The 24517-nt window shown below is 40.9% G+C and overlaps 4 protein-coding genes and 3 long non-coding RNA genes across 20 annotated transcripts in view; 4 read left to right on the plus strand and 3 right to left on the minus strand.

Annotated features, from left to right (window-relative positions):
• Window positions 1-1536, plus strand: part of SGK3 (serum/glucocorticoid regulated kinase family member 3) — a 55135-nt gene extending 53599 nt beyond the window's left edge. For all 4 annotated transcript variants that reach the window (XM_030266288.4, XM_030266287.4, XM_072924708.1 and 1 more), the window contains one exon: window positions 169-1536. In XM_030266288.4, coding sequence (XP_030122148.4) covers window positions 169-339 — 171 coding nt within the window. In that variant the 3' untranslated portion in view covers window positions 340-1536. The remainder of the gene's footprint in view (window positions 1-168) is intronic.
• A 2783-nt stretch (window positions 1537-4319) lies between these two features.
• LOC121469231 (uncharacterized) lies at window positions 4320-18310 on the minus strand. 6 transcript variants are annotated; one of them, XR_012054167.1, is made up of 6 exons: window positions 18179-18301; window positions 16581-16691; window positions 15647-15763; window positions 10563-15228; window positions 6037-8777; window positions 4320-4426 (listed from the first exon to the last, which is right to left on the minus strand). It is a non-coding gene; the product is annotated as an uncharacterized lncRNA (long non-coding RNA). The 6 variants fall into 6 exon arrangements; XR_012054166.1 differs by lacking the exon at window positions 4320-4426 and having other exon boundaries at window positions 5325-6159; window positions 8575-8777; XR_005979187.2 differs by lacking the exon at window positions 4320-4426 and having other exon boundaries at window positions 8647-8777; window positions 16581-16687; window positions 18179-18310.
• MCMDC2 (minichromosome maintenance domain containing 2) lies at window positions 4420-13811 on the plus strand. Its single transcript, XM_002197558.5, has 14 exons — window positions 4420-4519; window positions 4601-4731; window positions 4821-4880; window positions 5176-5371; window positions 6350-6472; window positions 6635-6742; window positions 7978-8106; window positions 8626-8857; window positions 10513-10718; window positions 11031-11197; window positions 11536-11712; window positions 12424-12566; window positions 13064-13173; window positions 13645-13811. The coding sequence occupies exons 1-14, from the start codon at window positions 4420-4422 to the stop codon at window positions 13809-13811; spliced, it is 2049 nt and encodes a 682-aa protein (XP_002197594.4).
• On the plus strand, window positions 18259-21995 carry LOC140682431 (uncharacterized). The gene is made up of 2 exons (XR_012054169.1): window positions 18259-18330; window positions 19403-21995. It is a non-coding gene; the product is annotated as an uncharacterized lncRNA (long non-coding RNA).
• On the minus strand, window positions 19928-23796 carry TCF24 (transcription factor 24). Its single transcript, XM_030266296.4, has 2 exons — window positions 23359-23796; window positions 19928-20950 (listed from the first exon to the last, which is right to left on the minus strand). Exons 1-2 carry the CDS (start codon window positions 23794-23796, stop codon window positions 20837-20839), a joined length of 552 nt encoding a protein of 183 aa, XP_030122156.4. The 3' UTR covers window positions 19928-20836.
• The window catches only part of PPP1R42 (protein phosphatase 1 regulatory subunit 42), a 29271-nt gene continuing 28426 nt past the window's right edge, over window positions 23673-24517 (minus strand). For 3 of the 5 annotated variants that reach the window (XM_072924716.1, XM_072924710.1, XM_072924713.1), the window contains one exon: window positions 23673-23822. The gene's annotated coding sequence lies outside the window, so the exon portion shown is untranslated. Of the gene's footprint in view, window positions 23872-24517 lie in introns of all 5 variants that reach the window. The other 2 variants (XM_072924712.1, XM_072924714.1) reach the window with 1 other exon arrangement.
• LOC115493912 (uncharacterized) overlaps window positions 23744-24517 on the plus strand; it is a 31944-nt gene continuing 31170 nt past the window's right edge. For both annotated transcript variants that reach the window (XR_012054168.1, XR_003958901.4), the window contains exon 1: window positions 23744-23882. This is a non-coding gene — a long non-coding RNA (uncharacterized lncRNA). The remainder of the gene's footprint in view (window positions 23883-24517) is intronic.

Here is a 24517-nt window from a genome sequence, read left to right on the forward strand (position 1 = left end):
ATACCTATTTTCAGAGATGGAGCGATGTGCCTCCTTAAATTTATTTACTTAAATAGAATATAACAACAAAATAGATGATTTTGAGAGTAAAATTTGGAATCTGAAGGACAAGCACAGGTTTAAAACACTGTATTAATTTGATGACTGACAGATCCTTCTGTTTTCTAGGTTGGACCGGACGATATTGGGAATTTTGATGCAGTGTTCACAGAAGAAATGGTTCCATACTCAGTTTGTGTTTCTTCTGACTACAGCATTGTTAATGCCAGTGTCCTAGAGGCAGATGATGCATTTGTTGGATTTTCTTACGCACCACCTTCTGAAGATGGATTTTCCTAGGAACTTAGAAGTGAAGAGTGCTTTGGAAGTCTTGGGTTGAACTGAAATGTTAGGATTATGGACACATTCCAAAATAGCGTAAATAGTGCCTCGTCTTGTATATAGGTTTGAAACCTATGAACAAACTTTTTCTGCTGTATAGGAGGAATTTGGGCATTTTGGATGGCTTTCTTTGGGATTTGAACTGTTTGTTCCTGCTGCAGAAAGTATTTTTTAAAACCTTTAAAAAGCATTCTCTATGTATTTTTTAAGCAAAAATACTGACTGTTCTCCTCAATCCCTTCGAGTTTACATTCATACCTATCTAATTTGGCTGGCAAAAACAGCAGTAAATTTAGTAAATTTATAAATGCTTTTGTACTTATTTACAGTGAACTTGTGCTTGAATTGTAACTATGCAAATTGTCTTTTGTATATTCTGGTTTAAAAAAAAAGGTAAATGTTTTCTTTGAACTATGTGTTAATTTACCTGTCAGCACTTAAATAAGTTAAGGACCAAGATTTTTAAAGGACTTCTGCAGAATGAAAACTTGATCATATGAAACTGGATTGTTGATCTTGTACTTGCTGAAGTACCCATTGACTCAACTGGATTATCTGAGGTATGGGGGATTACTCAAAGCAAGAACAGAACAAATTAACTGGATTGATTTGATAACATTACGTATTACTTGTTCTACTTTTCTTTCTTCCCTGAGCTAAGTATGTCGATATTTCAACTACATTAAAAATATTTTTGGTTAAAGCTCTGCTTCTCCAAAGATATAATATGCAATAATCATGGTTACTTTAAAAGTAAGTCAATTAGCTTTGACATTTTAGGGGTGGGTGGTGAGATGATCATATTAGGGATTTTTCTCACAGATTGGTAGTTTAAAACACTCTTATATTCCAAATTGATTGTATTTCAGTGCTCATAGCTACTTGTCTTCATGTTTCAGTTTGCACCATTTTTAAAACTTCACTTGATATTGGGGGAAAAATGTAAATTACACTGATAATATTAAAAATGAAAAGCTGTTGTATTTCTCATAACATACACATGTATGGACAAACATAATTCTGAACAATTTCTGTTTAAGGAAATTTTTTTTAAACTGCAAAAATTGACTGCAGTTACAGTGTATAAAAGGCATATAATGGTAGTAGTTTTATTATATATGTTACTTGTAAATAACAACTTATTTTTGTCTGTTACTCCAAAACTGTTCAGTGTTTTTTGTTCATAAATAGATGCAGTTAAATGCCTTGATTTGAGAGAAGTCTGGTAAGATACTGATACATCATTTATGTAACATTGATTCAATTTTAAGTAAATTGAATGAATGTTACATAAATTTCAGTATCTAAGTCACCTGTTTTTTTTGGCAAAATAAGCAGCTAAAATAAATAGACTTTATACTGTGTCAAGATCTGATAAGAATTAAGTACCTAGGGGGAGAGAGTGTATCAAATCATAATTCTTTTACAATAAATGTTGTATCAGTACATTAGAAGAGTTGAAAGTAAAACAGGATTCCTTGCTTATCTTAAGGTTACCTCAAGGATGTAAGGAGTATGTCCTAGAGCAGTGTCCTACATAGTGGTTAAGTGATGCTTAGCAGCTGCTACATGGGGTTTTGGAAGGAGTGATTGGGTAAAAAGTAAGAATTTACATTGGCAGGGGAGGAAGGAAGGAACTGTATCATTTGTAGGAGTAGAATGGTGGCTTGGCACTCATTTTCCATAGTTCTCTTCTACAGGAATTGAAAAAAGCTGTTCAGGACAACCAACAACTACATGAATAGTTTCCTGGGCATTAATATAATTTGGAAGTAACAGCCCTGGGGTTTTTAGTTTTGGGGGAGGGAGGGGGAGTTGTTGGTTGTTTTGGTTTTTGAGTTTTTGTGTTGGTTTGGTGGGTTGGGTTTTTTTGGGGGTTTTTTTTGTTTGTTTGTTTGGGTTTTTTTGTGTTCTGGTTTTGTTTTTTTTTTAACCTGGCTTGCTAATGGACTGGGAAACAAATTGGTGGTATGAAAGGAAGTATCCATTCTCATACTGAATTTTTAGTCTGTGTGCTCCTGAAATTATTGTGTAATTATGTGGCTACTGTATCTATCTTCTCTTCGTGGCAAGGAGGCACAGTGCTGTAGAGGGATGGGAAGGAGAGGGAATATTTCAGAAATTGTTGCGGGAACTAGTACTCTTATAAATTTTTGTCTTGAATTCCAAGACATTCATACCTAGCTGCCTGACTGGATGAGGGGTGGTTTTTTTTGTGTCAGAATTCAGGGGTTCTTTCCTTTAAAAAAAAACAGTGTGGCAGTTGAAGCTATTTCTGGGAGAGCAGCTTAATAATTGTTTATTAAGCTTTTTCCTTCAGCAGAGTCTGCCTTTTTGGCAAAGTGTGAATGTGTTCAGCACATGACTTGAAGTACTCAAGTTCTTTAAACTAAATGTTAACAGACTGTACGACATCAGGCAATAAAGCCTCATAGTATTTCTGTACCCAGTGCTCTTGTTCCACATCTCTCTGCATCCCATGAGGATGGTTTCCAAAGTAAGACATGCATTTGGAGTGTTGTGGCTGCATCACCCAGGGCTGAGCTCTGAAAAGTGCTACCTGAAACACTTGGTAAAGCCTAGAGAGGAGAGTGGACCTGCACCCCAGTGCTACTCCTTTCCTGTTTTGGCTGATAAGTAATAAAGGGAGGCAAAATTTGCCTTTTTGTGATTAGCGCAGGGGGTTTTATTCTGCCTGTCTGTAGTAGAAGGGACTGATTGTTGCTCCCCTTGCAGAGAGGGAGCCCAAGCAACCCGATGAGGAGCAGGCCTTTCTCCGGTGCTGTGGAGTGGTGCTGCTGTTGTGGCCTGCGGGGGAACGAGAGACCGCACCAAAGTTGGACTGACTGAAATGCGCTATGGTTGTAAAAATGTGAACTGACATAGGACACAAATAGAGTTCAGAGGTGCTCTCCCGGAGAGCTAAGTTCGGGAGTGCCTGCCAGCTAATGGCAACAGTGAAATAGGCAATGTGTATTAATGAGATAAATGGTTCTGCCAAGTACGTTGCCGCAGTGCTTTGCACGCTGACAGAGCCACGTCCGTGCCCAGAGCCCTGCCCGTGCTGAAGGCAGGAGCTCTGTGGGGCCGAGGCGCCAGTCCCGGCGGCGGCCGCGGGGCTGGGGCGGCTGTGGGTGTGGCGTGGGCTGGGAATTGTCTTCCCTGAGGACTTGCAGTGGGCGCGGGCGCGGGCGCTGCTCCCGCGCTGCCGAGCCCTGCGGGCCGCAGCTCTCCCCGCGCCGCCGGCTGAGGGGCGGTGCCGGGAGCGCCGTTCCGCCGCCGCCGAGACCTCTCCCGCCGAGCCCTTCTCACTGCCGGGTTCTCTCACTGCCGGGCTCCCTCGCCGCCGAGCCCCTCTCACTGCCGAGCTCCCTCACTGCCAAGTCCTCGCCCCCGCCCCGTGCAGGGCGGCCTTGGCCGCGCCCGCGGGCACAGGGAGCGGCGTCCCGGGGCTGAGGGCAGCCCGGGCCCCGCTGCTGCCGGCCCAGCAGGGCCGGGGGAGGACGGGGCGCAGGAGGCCTGGGGAACAGCTGCCTGGTGAGGCAGGGGTGCCGATGGCAGGAAGCTGAAGCCAGGCAGGAGATGCTGGGTGTTCGTGCCGGGTCACACGTGGAGTGGGATTAGCTGGCTGTGGGGACAGGGGTGAACACCAACACCCTGGTCTAGCTGTATTTTCCGCAGCTGAGGCGCTGGCTGCTCAGTGCACAATGAGCGGGGCCATAGCTCATCCCTTCTTACCATCTGTGGTGTCCTGCGTGTCCAGCCCGGGGAACGCAGGATCCAGGGAGATACAGTGGATCTATGTGTGCACATTCCTTTAAGCCCTTCTTCCTGAAGGGATGGAGTAGTTATTGTGCAGGAGTAATCCCAAAGATATAGGGAGGGGGGGCGGGAAATCCCTATTATAAATTGTCTTTTGTGCCTTTAATTTTGTATGGCTTTGTTAGTATGTACCTTTATTATTCCTGTTATAGCATAGACATAATTTCTTCATAGTTTATTCCCACAGTTGGATAAAGTGTGCAAAGATCTTGGAAGATGGATCCTGAAATACAGAAAATGAGGGAAGTTGTCCTTGTCTACCTTGACAGAAGTGGTGGCCTTCAGAAATTTGTGCATGATTGCAAAAAATATAATGGTATTACTCAATACATAGTCTGTTAAATTGATACATAATGTTAACAAATCCATTATTTTAAAATACTTTTTGCTCCTACAGACTCAAAACAAAGTTACGCTGTTTATCGTTTCATTATTTCAATTAATCCTTCTGACATTGCTGAACTAGATGCAACTCTTGGAAACTATATTCTTCATAAGCCCCTACAAGCTGCACAGATTTTTCAGTCAGTAAGTGTATAATAGATGAGTAGAAAGTCCATAATCTGAATTTTAACAAGATTTTCCTTTCTTAAATGAAGTTATTTTTCCCATTACAGGTATGCTTTGTAGCTATTAAGACATTATCATTAATTGAACAATTGCAGACAGAAGCCCAGGTGAGTCTGCATTTAGATCTTGAATCTTCTAAGTATAGTGAAATATTAACAAATATTGTTGTATTAAGTTTTCATTTTCCCTTTGGTTGCAGTATTATTTATAATTTAAAAATAGCTGGAAGTCTCACCCTACCACATTGCAATTGTGAGATTAATTAATATGACACCCAGTAACTTAATGTGTTTCTGAAATTTTTTAACAGTTATGTATCATATTGTGTGTTTGTCCATGAAAAGTAAAGCAGTTTTAAATAAAAATATGTTTTTATATTAATGCTATTGTGTCTCTTGCTAGATCAGTATATTGCTGAAACCAACACATTTGCCACCTTTACCAAGTTATGTTCTGAGTCTTTCTGCATATCCCTTTAATTACACTTCTCAAAGATTTTATATGTCTGAAGGGATAGTGATTGCAATGGGAACTGTAACAAAATACACACAAGGAGCAAGATTTCTTTGTACTGAGGAAACCTGCCCATTCTCTGAAGGTAGTAAAAAATATAAAATTAATCAGTACTATTTAAAAACCTTTTAAATAAATTTGGTAATAAGACATTAAAAGCCTAGTCTAACAAAGGTGTTTTCCTATATAGTTTTATTACGCATACATTTCTGTAATGAACACAGCAGGATTTTTGTTAATTGAAAGGAGTGGACTTGCTCAGCATTATTAAATGTTTTGGAAGAACAGCTATGCCAGCAATCCCTTTCCTTAATGCTGAAGAAGTTTATAGGAGAAACAGTTTATAGGAGAAAACATAAGTCACCTGTTTAACTTGAATATATTTAATATCGTAAATAACTTAATACTTAAATATCTTAAATGACAATATTTCTAAGCTAAACTACTAACATACCTGTTTCCTTGGAAACTCTGTCTATAAAAAAATGCCACAGAACATGCTTAAGCAGATGGCAAGAACTTCTAGCATAGAACAAGTGATGCTTTGATGAGTAGTTGACTTCTGCGGAACTGCTACTTTGAATAGTATTACTGAACTTCTTGTACCTTTGCAGAGAGAGGCCCTAAGTACTTTTAAGGCTGTTTTCTTCCTTCTTCTGTAAGAGACTATACAGTTATAAAAGAGATGCAAAATCCAGAAGTTTGGGACTGCAGATTAAGTCATACAGACATCTTTACGAGGACACATACCTCTAATAGTGACTATCCATATCCCATGTCATTCCCATGTCAGCAGAAGCCGCGGTGGGTCACTCCTCAAGAAAGCCCGGCCAAGCTGTTCATTTTGGAATGTGCAGTAGGAAACTCCGCCATCTCGTGGCCAAACACAATAAAGTAGATGGATTATTTTAGTGGCATATGTAAGGGAGGCTCATCTGAAGAAACACATAATACATTTAGAATTTCACTGTCCAGTATTTAATTGCTTCTGTTCTCCATGGGAAATTTAAAACTAGAGCTATGCCCTCCTTTTAAATGGTTGGTAAATTATTGCTTTTTTTAGGGTTTAGGTGCATCAGAGTGCATTGTCCTGGAGCTACAGAGTCTGCTACAGTGAGGACTGATTTTGTGTGTAGCTTGTGTTCTTCACCACTTCAGGAAGACATGAAATTTAGAGTACTTGGTGGTAGGATCTATGTAATCTTACTTTTAGATCTGGTAGTTTCCTACTTCTGTTACACAATAAGTAAACAAAATAATTAAGTGGAAAAAGCCCACTTAAAACCAATCTTTTAAAACAAGATGTTTTCAAGAAAATTAACCTTTTTCTTTGCCTTTGTTTTGAAAGATAAACAAATAGTTGAAATGATTGATGCTAAAATTCTGAATGCTTTGAAAGGATATTCCATTGATAAATCACATTTTAGGATTCAGGCATTTACATTGTTCTTGAGAGGTAAGCTGAACTTTGTAGTTCTGTCAAAAATGTTTTAGAAATGATCTATTAATAATCCCCCCCTTTTTTTTGGTGTTAAAATGATGAAAGTTATTATTTGTATTGCAGTTCTTTTTATATTCCCCCATTAATTTTATAAAAAGTAGCTAGGTGTCAAAGCATTGTGCACAGGTGATTGCAGAGTACATAGCAACATTTTTGCGACACTTTTACATCTCCATTTAATTAAAATCCCCTGGCCAGCTCGGCAGTGTCTTATTCTGTTGCTTGGTTTTCCCTCCTTTCTACTTCCTTTGGTCGTGCTGTTCTGTACTAACTTCATGTTTATTTAACATCCTTCCATAATCTAGCTGTTTTCCACATTCTATCAGGATTTTTGGGTTCTACTACCACTGCCATCCACTGCAAATATAAAATGGTTTCTAATGTTTATAGCTAACTAAAATCACAACTCAGCAATGTACTTCCATTAATTCTTAAAAAGACCCAAAACAAACACAGAGACAAGAAACAAAAAAAATCCTCATCCATTCCAAAATTCAAGGGAATTCTGGTTCAATAAATGGTTCATTTATTGAAAACTAAATATAAAGAACTAACAGTACTAAAATTATAATAAAAATTTGTAGAACAATCTATGGTCAAGGTACTGAGAGTTGCACGCAGTACATTTCAGCTGGCTCTAGTGATCAGATACAGTGTTTCTCAGGCTGAGATTGAGATCTGCTTGGATTTAATTCTCATTTTCAAAAAATAAATGGGACTTGGTTTTCTAATGTGCACAAAAATATAAAAGTTCACAAAGCTATTTTTGAAATCTCTGTAGTTTTTATCTCCTCTTTATTGTGTTGGGTTTTTTCTCTGATATTTTATAGGACGGTGACTGATAACAGTGATGCCATAAACTTCAGAGTAGGAAATATACTTGCAAAAAAACTGTCCATATTCTTTTCATTGCAGGACTAAATGCATTGTCTATTTTCTTTATAATGAAATCTGTTTTCCCTAACCTGGTGTGCCTTCCTTATCTTTTAAACTAAATAATTAAAATTGTATGTTTCATTTTATTCTAACCCATTATCAATCTGGCCTCCAGCTGTTTTCTGCCAGTGTTAAATCGTAAAATCAAACATTCAGAATGTGTAGAAGTTTTCTGACCATGGCTTTAAAACTGTTTTTATGCCCTAACATATCTGTAGCTTTGCCCCCTGTACTTAGTTTTTTATTATTTGCAGATGAACTGGCCAATAAAATGACAATAGGAAACCACTACAGGATTATAGGAATTCCAGCTTGTGTACAAAATGGCTTACAAGTGACTGCATGTATAGAAGTCAATAGTGTACAGCTCTATAAACCAAATGGTAAGAAAGTTCCATTAAAAATTGACCTAAACCCTAGAAAACCTCCTAGAAAAAAATCTTGAGAATTGGTAGAGTTCTTATTATATAGAGGTCCAGATTACAAAACCACTCACGGACTTTCCTCTTACAGTCTGAAATGTGTACTTGCTGTTATTCGAGAATATCTGCTTTTACCTGCTTTCCATGCATTGGCAAACTCCCTAATTATTTGGTAGTTCTTCAACTTCTCTTTCCATCTTCTCCTATCTATTGGAAAGTACTTTGTAATCATATAAAATGAACCTGAGATTTCAGTTTGACTTTCCTTTCTTATTCCATGAGTTTTAGCAGATCATGTCTGCTACCTTTCTAGAAGTAAAATTAACAGTGTCAGATGCTTACATTCTGAATTTGTGCTTAATACAGAGATATATTTGTTCTTGGTAAGTTTTTGTATGAAGACTCCAATGGTTATTTGTTCTAACTTACCTGCATAGATTTCTTTAATGTGTTTGTTCACCTGTACTTTGTTTCCATTAGGTACTTCTTTTGTCAGTGACAATTTTAAGTATCTGCTCTCACTGACTTCAAGTTCATGCTGGAGGTTCACTGCTGTCCTGGCCAACATCTTTGCTTCTCAAGTTGTTCCACCAGGCACTTACAATACTCTTAAACTTGCAATATTGCTGAGTCTAGTACAGACATGTGAAAAAGAAAATGCAGATTATCTGGATCTCTTGATTATGACAAGTGATACACTAGTAATTGACAGGTAAAGAGATTCCTTTTTTTTCCCATAAATTAGAATTTAAAATCTAGTCTTTTTAAAGATAATAGGATTGGTCCTACATGAAAAGCTAGAGACTTTGTTTTAAAAGAATACATAATGCTCCAACTTAGTTAAATACTCAAGTTTTATCTCTTGGACATTTTTGTTTCTTTCACATGATAACTGTAGATCAGAACTTCATTAATCATAAAACATACAAAAACTCTTGTAAGATTACGGTAAGAATTTAACACTAGCACTGTTTTGCAGAGCTCAGATAAAAGCTCATTCTTCTAAAATCAAAACTGAAGGCTGTTCCAGAAGCTGGTAACAAAAAAAAACCCCAAAAAACCTCAACTTTTCAAACTTCGTGTCAATGTAAGCCCTCTCATCACTGATTCCCAGCTATCAGCCTTTTGTATAATTAAGTAGTGTATAAATAGATCCTTACATTTTTATCTCTTTTTCATAAAAACCATTCAAATAAGCTATCAGAATTCACATGCATCTTTACACATAGATCATAAATCTGGTTGTTGTTGTTGCCTTTAAATGTTTTTCACTATGCGTTTTATGTATTTACCTATTCATGCAACAATAATTTTGCATGAATAGTAATTTTACATACACTGCAGGAAAGTACAATATGCTCAGATTTACATTAATTCAAGCAAAATTACTTTCTCCTTCCACAGCTTAAGATCTCTGAAAGGGGCATGAATTTTCTCTTCATTTGGAAGTTATTCAACCAAATCACTAATATTTTTTGTTGTGAAAAAAATCCCAAAACTCTGACCTTTTTAAAATTTAGTTGTAGAAATTAGTTCAAATTGTTAAAAATGTGAACTGCAAGATTTCTTTTCTCCCAGGTTAAGATTAAGATGTCTTAAGACAACAGCAGTTCAGTGTTTTAACAATCAAAATACCTGGTTAATATTAAAACAGTTGCACACTGTAAATCATGATTTGATATTGTAATTTATACTATCTTGCATGTGCACAGTATTCACTGTCAGAAGCCTGTTGAAGTAGGCATTTCCTACGTATTTCCATTGCTGCAATACCCTATTTACTAATTTTACTTAGTAATTTTCTCCCAGGTCATAATAGTGGGGCAAACCATGCTCTGACATCTTAAAATCATTAAGAGCCTTTGACTGTGGAACCAGACAGACAATTTGCAACCTCTCTGTGCCAAAGAACATAGTATAGGGGATGAAAAATATTTTATATCTTCTTTTTCCAAAAGAATTGGAGGGGAGTGTGTAACTCAGGAAAGCAGAGCTTGCAAGTTCCAGCCTTTTCATTTTTCCCAGATGGCCAGAATTACTAATCCTCTAAACTTTTAAGTCACTGGAAAAGTTTCTGTAGAATAGAAAGAGGAGTTAACTATGTGGGGTAAAATTATGAGATGTCTTTGATTTCCTAGGATTTACCATGATTTGCCTCATGTTTAATGTATAAGCAACAGTATCTTGATGACAGCTCTTGGAAAGCAGGCTAGAACCTTTTGCATTTAAACAATTAGTTTTGATGCTAGTTTCACTCTAAGGTTTTTTTGTTGTTGTTGTTTCTAAGTTAGTCTTAATACTTACTACGTTTTTTTAGAAGGTAATAATTTAAAAATTTATGACTGACAGCATTATTTAATCCTCCAGGCTTCTGAATTACAGCTTATGTCTTCTGCCTCGTGGCATACGACACCCACCTTCCAGTGACATTTTTCCTTCTGTGTCCAAAGATAAACATGGAACTGGAAGTGCCAGTATTCAAGCCTGCAGTGCTGTGCTGGCCAAGGGTGGCATCTGTTACATAGGAGACTTAAGTTCATATAAAAAGGATAAACTTGAACTTCTACAGTCTGGTAATCTCCCACCTCCTAACAAATGAGGGTACAGAACTAATAAAACATGCAATATCAAGGCTAGGTTTGTTCCCCAGCTTATAGCCCTCAAATGCTGCAAAAACCTGTACACTGTTTTTAATGCATCTGTGTAAAACACAAAGACAAAAAAGCCAAGGTCCTGTAAATTTAAATCTGCAACACTATAGACATTATTTAATCATAACAATTCAGCAAACTCATAATCATGACTGATTTCAGAATGTGTATGGGACTAGAATTTATAGCTAAGCTAAATCCATCACGAAACTGATTAATTTTGTCTTATCCTAGTGCTAGAGAGCAGAACAACAACAGTATTTATTCCTGGGAAGAAGTATGGAGAAGAGGCTGACCAACAAGTTACTGTTTCAGTTCAGACCAACTTTTGGTCCTTTGTAGATGTGGACTCTTCCTCAAAGAAACATATACAAAAGGAGAACTTTCTAATTGGACAGATGGTAAAGCACATGCCTTGTTATGACAGGAACTGTGCTATAGCTGTCACTGATGTTTATTTCCACCAATAAAATAATGAAAACAATAAAACTTGTTAGTAGTTCCCAGAAAGTCACAACTTAAATAACTTTAAATCAAGTATCTGCTAAAATGAGATAGCTTTCCCAAAAAAGTAGGTGTCATTCAAACAACATTTTACCAAGTAGTACAGGTAATTAATTAGATAATCTTGCAGTATAAGTGGATATAGGATATTTCAGATATAAAACACCGTGATGCTTCTACAAGTCAAAACCCCAAAATAAAGTAGATGTTTTCTTTCTATGGGTCTTTTCTTTAGGATGTGAGTTTGATTCCAGTTAACCTTGTAGATGGTTTTGGGCTCTTGATCAACAATGAGTTTCCTTCCTGTCGCCTGTCTTCTCCTGTTGTACATCATACCTTGAAAAAAGCCATTAATCCTGAAGCCATGCTGTACAAAGTCTCACAGCAGTTCAGAACACAAGATTACGAGGAGGTAATAACAAATTAAACACAATTAATTAGAAATGCATTATATATTTGTGAATATCATACTGGGTTTGGCATCATAAAGTTTTCTCTGCTTTCTGCTTACTTTTAATACTCACTGTCTGCCCTTCCCCCCACCATATTTCCACTAGCACTATTAGGATCACTGACAAAAGCAGCTTCAGATCTTGAAAAGGGTCAGTATAATAAATACAGTTTGATCGTGTTTCTGGAAAACATACTAAATTAATATTCATATGAGAACAGATCTCCAATATCTATTTTTGACCAAAAAGTTTACAACCAGTAGTAGAAGTTAATATTCCATTCTAGTTGAATTGTCAGTATCTGTAGCATAACTAACAGATGATTCCCTCTTGGAAGTGTTCAAGGTTAGGCTGGACAGGGCTCTGAGCAACCTGGTCTAGTGGAAAGTGTCCCATCGGAGTAAAGTTGGAATGGGATAACCTTTAAGGTCCCTTCCAACCCAGACCATTCTATAATTTTGTTTACTATCCAAGATGTGTCCTTGTTATTATCCTTCATATTTTTCTTATTCACTATAGCCAAATAGTGACAAATGTCTTTACTAGTAAAGCTATTGGTAGAATATATTGTCCAGCCTGTATTACTATGTCACTGGTATATTAAAATGTGTGAGAAGAGGTCAATTCCTTATTTTCCTGTGAAATATTTAAAATGTATGCCCTCTCTCTAGTTTATTTTGTTTGCTAGGAATCTTCATGTTGAACTGAGTTCAGAAGCAGAAAGTCTCATTCAGGGCTATTATCTTGCAAGTCGCAGGGTGAGAAGAGATTCCATTCATGGATCAACACTATCAGCCTCTGCACTAAAAATTCTGTACGTCCTACTTTCCATTTTCAAAGAGAAACTGTGCTCATCTGCTCAAGAACTTGTTCAATAAAAAGCTACATAAGACTTGCATTTTGAAAAGTTCAAGCATAATCTTACTTACTATTTATGAATACCATTTTTTTAATATATTGACACTGCTAAACTTTGCCAGGCAAAAGAAAACTAAAAACCCCAGCTATTTACAAAACATGTATCATTATTAAAGCTATCTAGAAAAAAAAGGGGATTTAAATATGTACAGCTTTATTATGGGAGCAAACAAAATATCAATGGATAACATGCAAAGTTCCACTTTTTAGCACAAAAAGTTCATGCACAATATATATTTTGTCAGTGGTAAGTGGAACTGCACAGCTGAAGTAGGAAAAAAACACCCCAGTATTAACTTTTAATTTACACAAGTGATTGATACAGGGCAATGCACATTGCATTCACACCTGCAGTTACTTTTTATTTCTGACATGCTTATATTGATCTCTTAGGATTTCACTGGCCAAAGCTCATGCCAAGCTCAGTTTAAGACAGAGAGTACTTGAGGAAGATGCAGTGATTGCAGTCTTGTTACTTGAGTCATCGCTGACCCTAAAACATGGTAAATAATGCACAACAGTTCCTTCGGCTTGGGTGCATCACTGTCGCATTTTGTCAGTCTGAAAAAATTCTACATCCATTGATTGCAATAGCAGGTAATTTTAAATCGAAATCCAGAACGTCTAATGTTAAAGACTGGCACTGGAGAAGTCTGTCAGTTTGTCTCAGTGCTGTAACAAGGCCATAGGCCAGCACCAAGTCTGTCCTTCACACTGGTTTATTTAAGGCATTGCTTCTCTAACACTGGCTCACGTTAAACTAAGGACAGATTTTTTTCCCTGGGAAAACCAGAAACATTCGACTTTTTTTGTTTATTAAGCATCAGTCATATTTGTTCCCACACAGATTTGGAAGAGAGGCAAGAATTATCATCTAGGATTGCATTACTAAGTAGTTTGCATCACAGTTCTTTTTTTCCCCTCAAAGTACTGGCAAATACTAAGTCTTACAGCTTAATGTCTTCTCTGCCTAGGCACATCTGCACTGTGTGTAGCACCAAATCCTGTGTTTCCATTTGACCTCAGTGATGAAAACTGCCTGCAACAGAGAGATATTTACCTCATGCAGTGTCACCATCAACTGCTGAAATTTATTGCTGCCTATAGCCCAGGAATTCACATTAACACTAATGAAGAGTAAAAACTCCACTCTAAGTAAAGCCTGGGGCTTTGGCTTTTTGAGAGCCTACAGTTATAAATACAAAATTACTAAAAACTTAGAAGACAGTCCAGTGATGTTTTACCAAGGAATAAAGCACAGCTGACAGGACTTGAATTACAGGTTTTGTGAGTTATTTGAAGGCACCAGGGACGTCTTCATCCTGGAAAGCCATGGCTTCAGAATATAGCCCCAACGAGAACTTCTCTTCCTGGTTACCACTCTCCATTCAAGGAGTAATTTAGGATTCACGATTTTTAATAAGACTACAAGTAAAAATTACACCACCAGTTCAGAATATGTTTCATTTCAGCTACCTGAATTTTGCAGTTTTGCTTACTGCTTCCTTCCAAATGTATCACCCATCCAAAGGGTTAAGGAGTTGTAAGAACATTAACTCTTCATTGTTTAAGTCAGCAGTCTTCACTTACTCACGGTGTATGGATTTTGAAATGTATAAAAGTATTATCATACTGCTTCATGTCCTGTGTCTTTTTTACATGAGCAACACGTACAGCAACATGAGATTAGACAGGGATGCCAGATGCTCCTGAAACCAAAACCCAAACAAAAAAAAAGCCTGCAAAACAAACCAACCACAAAAGAAACCCACCAAAGCACCCCAACCTGCAAAACCCAGTGTTTCCACATTATTTTATATAGACTGCAGGGGATAGTAGAGTGCTAGTTAGGTAAAAGAATATTAGACAACCTGGTAGGCAGGTAGCTCAATGAGTTCAGCTCTACCTCACTGTAAAAACAAATGAAGAATGTGTGGTAGGAGATGAGGTGTTTGGAGCACCCTATGCTTCCCCAGCTATGGGCTTTCCTGTTTCATCTTCATAGTAAGGATATAGCACTAGGCACAATCCTCAGCAAGCCTTGCATCCAAGAAATACACCTTAAATAAAAAGGCTGCAGTAAAATTGTCCAGACTTCCTGTCAAATCTGCACAAGCTGAATAATTAAAGCTTGTGTTACTCCTACCCAAGATGTCATCCAGCAGGATCAGAGTGCTACTGCTCCCATAGCCTCAACAAAAAAATAAGTTGCTGAAAACAGAAATCCAAGATTTTATTCATACCTACTACTAACACTGTAAACACTCATTTAGACAACACAAATTTTCCCACATTTTAATCTTTGTTTTATTCACTTTTGATCCATTTATTTGATACACTCAAAAATTCATACTAAGTTCTAAGACTGCCCAGAAGGCCACTTCTCTTTCTAGAGCAACACAGTACCCCAGAACTTCATTCCAGGATTATTCATTTTCAGTGAGCAGCCACTCCCCTGCCGTACTATGGAACCAAGCAGTATTTCTGACGAGCAGCAATGGTAATGGAAGCATTTCCAAGTGCATTACAGCTCCACATTCCAGGCTTCTGTTTTCAAGCTAAGAACAGTAACAATAATGAGTTAGTTTCCTGTACCCCTAATTAATCTTATACAAACGTATTACCCTCACTGGCATTTCAGATCTCAAGATACACATCAAAACACATTTCAGATGGGTAAACGGCAAAGGTCTCATCATTATGCCAGAAAAATTACTCTTTGAGTGTAGACTGAAATAGAATTCCTTTCTAAATCACTATTTTTGAGAAGCAATATTAAGGGGTTTTCTGCAGAAAGAGCACAACATTTTAGCCTTGCTTCTCTCCAGTTTCTCCCATGAGCTCTTGAAAATTGGAAGACTTGTAGCAGTACCACAAGGAAAGGCTGGTAGCCAACAGGGCCAGTACAGGCTTTCCCTGGATGGCAGTACAGCCTGCAGGAACCTCAGCAGTGTGACAGTAAAAAAAGCAACTGACCTCCTTAAAAACCCACACTTCTAGAAGTGAGTAGACTCTCCTCTTGGCCCTGTGTGCACACACAAGTGTGCACACACACTGGAATACAGTGGAGGTGGTCATCAGATGTCACAGAACCTTGGAAAAAAAGATCTAAAATCAGAAATGACAGGAGCAAAGCAAACTGGAAAAACCTACTGATTAGCTGGCACATCAGATATACAACACTGTTCATCACAACATTCAGTTGGGTAAACGGCAAAGAGTTATCATCACGATGCCAGCAGTTTCCTGCCTATTTAAGACTGCTTTTTCCCAGTACTAAATACAAGGGAATTGGTTAAGTTTGTCTCAAGAGCTGTACTTCCATAAGCTGAAGCAGAGCCTTCATTTTAACTCTTAAGCACAGAACAGAATGAGTACAACCAAGAACAAGAGAAAAACAGCAGTTTGGGCACAAAAATGCCCAAAATGCTCTCTTACATTCAAATCCCAGATGCCAAGTATCTTTCTAGAGGTAAACTTCACCACCACAGTCACCATTCCCTTTGGAGTATATTCCAAGACTGATGCAGTTAAGTGCCAGCATGGACTGTGATCTGAACATACTGTTGTTCACTTAATTCTCTCAATTTCAGATAACAGCCATGAATTTAAATCAGAAGTAATTTTTTCCCAGTTAAAAACTAGGTTCTCTGATAACAGTCTCTCCCTTTTGACTCCTTTGGGATTCTTGGATTGCACCTGCTTTGTTCTGGGGAGCAAGTCTTAGGAGATTTTATAGCTGCCATAATACCTTTCGTTAAGATTTTAATCTCTTAACCCCACATACAATCAAATTTCTCCTTTTTCCATCTGGAAGGGACCTTGCAAGCCATTAAACGCTTCAGAACTCTTGATCTGGATTTCATGATGCTTCCCTCAACATCTTTTAAGTACAGCAAGAAATACGTACTTCTGCAGCTCCAGAATTCACGTGGCATCTTTCTGCTTGCAAGGCATGGCAGAGTCCAGACTGAGGATTCCCAAAGCCAGGAACAAATTCATCCTGAGCTTCACTTTCTGCCTAAAACAATGAAAAGAAGATGTTTGATTCAGAGAGCTCCACTGCTGAGCCAGCAGCAGAAAGCATTAACACTTCTTTGGGACCAGCAAGCCAGTCCAAGAAACACAAACCTCATGCTCTCTTTGCAATTACCTGGCATAGAGCATCAGCCAAGATCAAGGTTAAGCAGAGGCATGACCTCCCGTGTGAGGGATGACTAATTGCAGGACAAGTACAGTGCTCCTAATAACTAGCCAGGCTGGGGACAGGAGCACCCTGCCAAGGTACAGTCTTTAACCCCAGTTCACTTGTGGCACCCTGGGGAACTCAGTGATGTTTTATCACCAGTTGAACTGAGGTCAGCACTCACACCGCAGTCTGTAATCAAGAGAGCATTATCCCAGAGGCTGCTGATACTCCTGGGGGCCCTGTCCCTGCCAGACCCCACCAGTTAGGATCTGTGCCTATAACCCAACAAGGGCATAGTCTGGGTCACCTTGCAGCCCTTGCCCAATTCCCATAAGGAAAAAAAAGATAATTTATCTTTTGAATTATGACAGGCATTTGCTGATGAAAACGATCTGTCAGCAAAACCAAGTGTCTCTGAATGTCCAATCTGTCATTCCTTTCAAAACTTGATGAGCCAGGAGACAGCTGGAAGTAACCACCGTGTGGCACACAGTAATTAGGCCCATCTCGGGCTCTCCTGGGCAGCCTGTGTGGCTGGAGTGTCAGCCTGAACTGCGCCGCCCCAGCGCCCAGGGGAAACACAGGCACAGCTACGGCAGCGTGACAATCGCTCCTCTTTCAAGTGACAGCTTTGGCTGCTTAGGAAAGCACCTGAAACCATCCCTGCAATTCCTGAGATTACAGCCATTGCTTTGACCCGCCACGTCGGGATTTCCCACATTAACCACCCAGGAGCATTTCTAATTCCTCTGAGAAGGGCAGAAATCACTCCATTGTTCGCACGAGCACTGCCGAGGCAGGACCTGCTCCAAGGACCGAGGCGGCTGATGAATCACACGGATGGCTGCGGATGCACACGGCGTGATCACGGAATCGTGGGTTAAAGGTCTGGGACGGACCTTAGCGATCATCCAGTCCCAACCCCTTTCCTGCCACGGGCAGGGACACCGCCCACTAGCCCCAGGTTGCTGAAGGCCTTACCCAGCCCGGCTCTACACGCCACCATGGCCTCGGGCGCTCACAACCTTCCCGTTCCAGCGGCCTCGCCACGCTCACCGTGAAGAACTTCCTCCAATACCCAACCTAAATTTCCCCTCTTTCAATTTGTACTCATCAGACTGGGCGGCCGCTGCCGCCGCTCCCCCGCCCGAGGCCAGGGCACGGCGGGACGGCTCCCAAGCCACGGATCAGCAGGGGCACGTCCCAGGCCCGGGCATTCCCCTTCCCAGGCAGCGCCCGCGATCCTCCGCCAAAGGGAGTCCCCGCAGACACGGGCCAGGTCCCGCAACACCCATTCCCGCACCCACCGAGGCACGCACCCCGACTGGAGGCGGGCAGGCACGGCCCCTCCGGTTCTGTCCCCCATGGAAAGGGCAATTTCCCGCCGGGATCCCGCTAAATACGCGGCGCGCCGGGGCGGGGCGGGCGCGACGCCTTCCGGCTGCGCGCGCACAGGGACGCGGAGAAAGCGGTGAGGGGCGGGATTGGGATGTAGGGGAATGTTAAGGGAATGCTGAGGGCATGTTAAGGGATGTTAAGGGCATATTAAGGGATCCGTGTCCGCGGGCGCTGTTGGAGTTCCAGCTGCCAGCAGCCCGGAGAGGAGGGCTCTGAGCCGCCTCTGCTGCGGCTGCGGGCAGTTCACCTCCCATCCCTCCGAGGGAAAAGCGATTAGAGCAGTGACTGAAGTTTGCCGAGATCTTTTAGGTTTCTTTATGAAGAATGCCAGCTTTTGATGGCAGCGTTATAAACATTTTTCAACTGTATTCCTAGCCACGTGCATATTCCTAGTGTTACGTGCCAAACTCTTGTGTTTCAGTATACAAAGATATGAACTGTTCCTTCAGTTTAGGAAGGAACAGTAGCTACAGGAAATGTAGCTCTGGAACCAAACATCAGGTTTGAAGCAAGCAGGTTCAGAGGATCTGTTGTTATCCCGCTGTGTAAATTTCTAGAAGATAAAAGCTCTTGCCCTGCTCGAAGGGAGCATGTTGCCTAAGCTGGTGTCTTCTGGAAGAAAAGGCATACTTTTGATGCAGAATAATCTGTCTCAAGGGGGGGAAAATCGCCACTCATAAATGTGGGGCACTCTTCTTAACTGAAAAACTGTAATTTTTCATGTTCTTACAGGCCTTTAATAATTCCATAAAATGCTGAAAAAGTCTTAGGGACATGGCTACAGTAAGTAACTACAGTGCTTGCTGCTCTGATTCTCTGGCTGCCTGCAGAGCATTGTAAATACTTAGTTGTAAATACTGCAGGGGTTGTGGAGAGCTCCAGATTTTACAATACTTTTTAAACAAAAGTTGTTCTTCATAGTATCTTTGTTTTCCTTTTTTCCTAAATGTAATTTTAAAATTTAAAGTCTTCAGAAAGGAGACAACGTCTATAAATTCAACTTAATATGATGTACAATGAGAAACTGATACAGGTCTTGCAGCTTGCTTGAGTCTGAGATGTATTCTCTGTGCCATCAATTCATAACTTTCCATGTTTTTAACCCTTATTGCTAAAGCATTTTTCATTCTTACAAAATCAACTAGGTTGGAAAAGACTACTGCTCACCTTTGACTGATCACCACCTTGTCAATTTGATCACCGTACTAAGCGGCACATCCTGACTTTCCTTGAACAGCTCCAGGAATGGTGACTCCAGCATCTGCAACTCCACCACCTCCCAGGGCAGCCCATTCCAATGCTTTACAGCGCTTTCTTTGAAGAAATTCTTCCTGATGTCCAACTGACCCTCTGCTTCTTGGTTAAGCAGTCAGAATCTTTCAACGCCATTTAAAGGAATAAGCCTTTTAAAAACACTGAGGAATCTTTTTTTTCCCCCCTGTCCTTGAATACTGTCCCTTCCAGGTATATTATCTTGTTGAAAGCTCAGAATGCTGCAGGGGCAGTTGAGAGCTCCAGATTTTACCGTCCTGTTTTTATGAAAGTTGTTCAGGATAATATTTTTGTTTTTCTAAATACAATTTTTAAATTTAAACCATGAAGCTTTCAGAAAGAACACAGCATCTATAAATGCAGAATATTATAGTGTACAATGAGAAACTGATGACAGATTTTGCAACTCAAAGTATATAATATTCACTGAATAATATTTAATAGAACATTTACCTCAGCAATAACAAACCATATGAGATCAACAGTGTTTTACAGACAGATAGAATGGATGACATTTGTGCGTTTAGTTTCAACTTTTCTTGCCTAAATACAGATGTTTAAGTGAAGAAGCCAACACTTTGGGTTCACCTGCTCCAACATGTGAACCCCTTAAATGAAATGAGCCGTGGTGTGGTGAGCAGACACATGGTTGTGCTGGGGGAGCAAGCCTGTAACATGCAGGGCAGTCCTGCACGTGGGTACAAGCAGTGACCAAATTACAGCACTCTGTGCAGGAGGAACAGGTCTCTCAGCACATTTTTACTCCATGAGCATGCATCCATATTCCCAGCAATAGCTGTAAATGTGTAGGACTATCAATGGCTGGAGCCCTGACCTGACAGCTGCAGTCAGGGGATTTCTGCCATCGGCTTTAAGCAGTAGAGAAAGTCTATGTGGGATTACAATTGCTATTTTTAGCCTTGCCCTTCTCTTTTCACCCAAGCCTGTTTTACCCTGTATTTGGCCATTAGCACAGAACTCCTCCTCACTTTTCTTACAGGGCTTGTCCCAGAGAGGACAAGGATACTTAACCCTGCTGGCAGCTCTTTGCTGGCTGCTGCTCAGATTGGTGCTGGCTGCAGTCACCACCTCCCTCTCTTCCTCATTCAGATCGCAGCAGTGGTAGAAACCAATGATATATCACGTTAACTTAATGAGGTATTAATTACATTTAAGAATCAATTCCTTCTCCTCTACAAACAGCATTTCAGGAATTACAGTTTGTCTGTAGATTCTGTTCTTTAACTTAAATATATATTTATCTAAGATGTAATAAATAACCATTTTTTTAAAAGCAAGAAGGGAGGTTAGATCTGTGAAGATGTTGATGTTTCCCCATGGTTTGCGCTGTCTCCTTGTGCCGAGTGGGTCAGAAACTGCCCCGTAGCTCCAATGTACAGCCTGGAACGCATGGGCCACTTCTGCAAGAGAGGAAACAAGCACACCACTGAGACACCCGGGATCTTTGCACTCCAACTGCAGTTCTCAGCAAAGATTTGACAGAATCACAGTACAAGAAAATAGGAAACTGTTGTTATCACCAAACAAGTTCCTGTTTTGTCATTTGCTGGAAAATGTTTGGAGCTTGTTTGGAACTCAGCCTGGATATTTGCTTTGGTAATTAATCATGAGGCAGAACTCTCAACCCTGTCGTGCCCCAACAGACAGGACCAGGCCGTGCTGGCCAGTCAGCCGAGCTCAGTTTGTGTTGTAGATGTTCTGTTAGTAGAATAAAACAAAGAATTCCTTCTCGAGGCACCAGGGATGCTACAGGGATACACCTGCACCTGCAGGGATTGCCCCCTGTGCACACCTGTCCCTGCTGGCTGGGCCTCACAACACCACAGGGGCTGCTGCTGAAGCCTGTGAGTCTAAGGGAATTTAATGTAATTGCACCTTGGCAGTCTTCAGCACTCTCAGCATCTTGTTCTTGTGAGCTCCAGCTATTTCAGATGACACAGGTCATCTTTACACTCACTGATTTTTTTGAATCATCAGTTACTTTTGGTGTTAAAGATTTATTCTGACAGCTTGAGTTTCTAACCCCAGCAGGTTTCTCACTGCAAGCAGCCCTGTGGTGCGGGTGACTGCAGCTGGGCACCCAGAACTTGGGAGGGAGAATTCAGCTCCATTTGCTTTGCCAAGGTCACTATTAGAGAGGTGGATGCTTGAAGAGACAGCTTGTCACATACATTGGATGCAAAAATACCTGAGATGCAGCCAGCACCTTGTTCCAAAAGAATGCAGGTCTTTTTAAACTCTTTTGGGAACAGACTGGCACCTTTCCTGTGGGTAAGGGGCACTTAATAATACTGCAGATGAATCTCAGCTCTTCTGTTCAAAGACCTAAAGCAGCAGCATATTCTCACTTAGAAAGACTGTACGGTCTCATTCAGTAATTTCATTTCAAGCGTGATGTTAAGAGTTTGTCACCAATAAACCATCCAAGTTTAAAGTCATTAACCCTATTTTTCATTCAGTGTACACACGACTGTACTTGAATATTTAACTTTCCTCACTATTTCCATTTACTATGCTTAATCCATCAGTTTAGTTAAAGACTTTATCTCTAAAGGTTGTCTCATATCCTACATTTTGGGGTTTTTGAAGCACATACTAGGATTTGACTGTGACACAGTCATCAAATATATTCATAAAAAAATAATTGCTTAAGTGAATCTAGTATTACTGTCTCCCAGTAGCCTGGGAAATGAGCATCTGGATCATTTAACTGCTGTAATAACTATTCAAGAGTATTTTTCTGCCAGTAGTAGTTGGCAGCTGATAAAAAATACCATAAGAGACCTGTGTCCTTTCACTCTGGCTGAGGGAACTAACAGAAGCTATTTTGAACTTATTTTGAAATACACCACAGTATTTTTTTCACTTAAATTATAGCCATCTTCTAATCGATATAGAAGTTTTGCTTTCTCTGTGAGTCTGCCAATCATCTAAATGGCCTCAGAAGCCTATATTCACATCATGCTGTAAAATACAGCAAGCAACATTGTGAACCAGGAACGCTGTGTGAATTAGGCCCTTTTTAGAAATTAGATATTACTTCACAAATTAATCTTAATTAAATAATTCTGAATTCAGACTCTTAAAATAAATTTAAAAAAAAAAAAAAAAGAAGAAAAGAAAGCACCCCAGTGCTCTAACTCACTCCCTGTGAGCAGAGCCAAAGAAAACACCCCGCGGTGCCTGAGCCCCATCAGTCTGTGAGCACTGCATTTGGAAACAGCTTCCAGTCCAGTGCTGTCCAAGAGCAGTTCTCCTTTCTCATCCTTTCTGCCTCACTGTGATTTTTTTGACAAAGGGAAGAATATATACCAACCAGAGAAATGTTTTAGAAGAGCACTTTCATGGCAGTAATTAACACATGGCTGGTGACTAACAGCACTGCCGGGGCAGCAGAACAAAAGCAGGCCCAGCGTGGCTGGATCATCGCTGTGGGACAGTGGCACCTCACCACATACACCCCTCACAGCCGGATCCAGTGCGTCCATGAGGATCACCAAGGTTTCCACACAGGGACCAAGAAGATGCAAGGACTCCTGTGGTGCTGACCTTCACTTCCAAAAACCAGGTTTGGATCTACAGGAGATTTGATATTTTGGTGCAAAGTCCCTGAAGCTGGAGGAACAAAGCTCCAAGGTATTTCCATTAGACCCCTAAGACCTAGGCACAGCGGTTAGTCCAGCCAGAATTTCCATGTAATACCTCTAGGCAAGGTACAGGAACACGAAATCTTTAGTTTCAGTTAGGTGTCTAAGGCCGGTGTACTCACTCACTGACAGAAGGGGTGGCTGCTGCTCAGCTCCCCTACCTTGACAGGGTGGAGGTATCCATCCCCGCGGAGCGTGCCCAAACCCTCTCCCGGCGACTCCTCCTCATCCTGAAGGCTGCGGGTGAGGTGCGCGATGTAGGTGGTGGCCAGGAGGAGCACGTCCAGCTTGGAGAGCTTGGTGTCGGGCGGCACCGAGGGCAGGGTCTTCTGCAGCTCCAGGAAGGCGTGGCGCAGGGTCTGGACGCGGCTGCGCTCCCGGGCGGCGTTGGCGGCGGCGGGGCGGCCCGGAGCGGCCCCGTGCCCGGCCCCGGCCCCGGCCCCCGCCCCGGCCCCGGCCCCGGCCCCGGCCCCGGGCCGCGGCACGGCCGCCGCGGGCGGGCTGGCATTGCTGCCGGCGCAGGAGGGCGGCCGGGAACCGGGCTCTGCGCCCGGGCTGGAGATCTCCTCGCTGCTCTCCGCTAAGTGCACACAGTCCATCGGTGACGTGCCCGGCACGGAGGGTCCTGCAAGCGACAGGAGATGCTGCGGTGGGCTGGAGGCAGCAGCCCTGTTCTGAAAACAAGGTTAGTCAGAAACTCAGGCACTGCCTGTGCGGGGAAAAGCCGGAATGCCGCTCTGTGAGCCGCTTTTCAACTCGCTACTTACGAATTCAGCATCACTCAGGGGTACGGAACAGAAGTTAAAATCTTTGCAACTATCAGTATTCGATTTTTTTTTTTTTTTTTTTGCAGTATTACACAGAGCGAATTTTTTGAGTGACTCATAGCCCAGAGATGACTTCTGAGAAAACCCAACAAGCACCACCCAGATGGACTGCCACAGTGGTTTTCATTTACAATCAACTACAAATTAGGCTAAAGGCAATTTTTAAAACATATTCGCTCTATGATTTGGGATGTGGAACTGTTGTATATTTTCTATTTTCACTGCAATCATTTTATGAACAGTCTTATATGTGATCAGTGCTCCATGGAATATGGAAATAAAAATGTAATTTTCAAATGCATCAGTAAGTGAAGCCACAGAGCACTGATTCAGTTTTTGAAGGGCAAAACTTGGCCCATAATCTTAAAGGATCAGGAACTAATTTCTCCTGTCCTTCCACCCCTAACATTACTGAAGAAATCGCATGCTTATCCTTTCTCATCTACATTTGCAAACTTCGAAATAATTTTGTAAGATATATTTTGGCCATTGG

The sequence above is a fragment of the Taeniopygia guttata genome, chromosome 2 (assembly GCF_048771995.1).
Source record: "Taeniopygia guttata chromosome 2, bTaeGut7.mat, whole genome shotgun sequence".
NCBI classification, from domain to species: Eukaryota; Metazoa; Chordata; class Aves; order Passeriformes; family Estrildidae; genus Taeniopygia; species Taeniopygia guttata.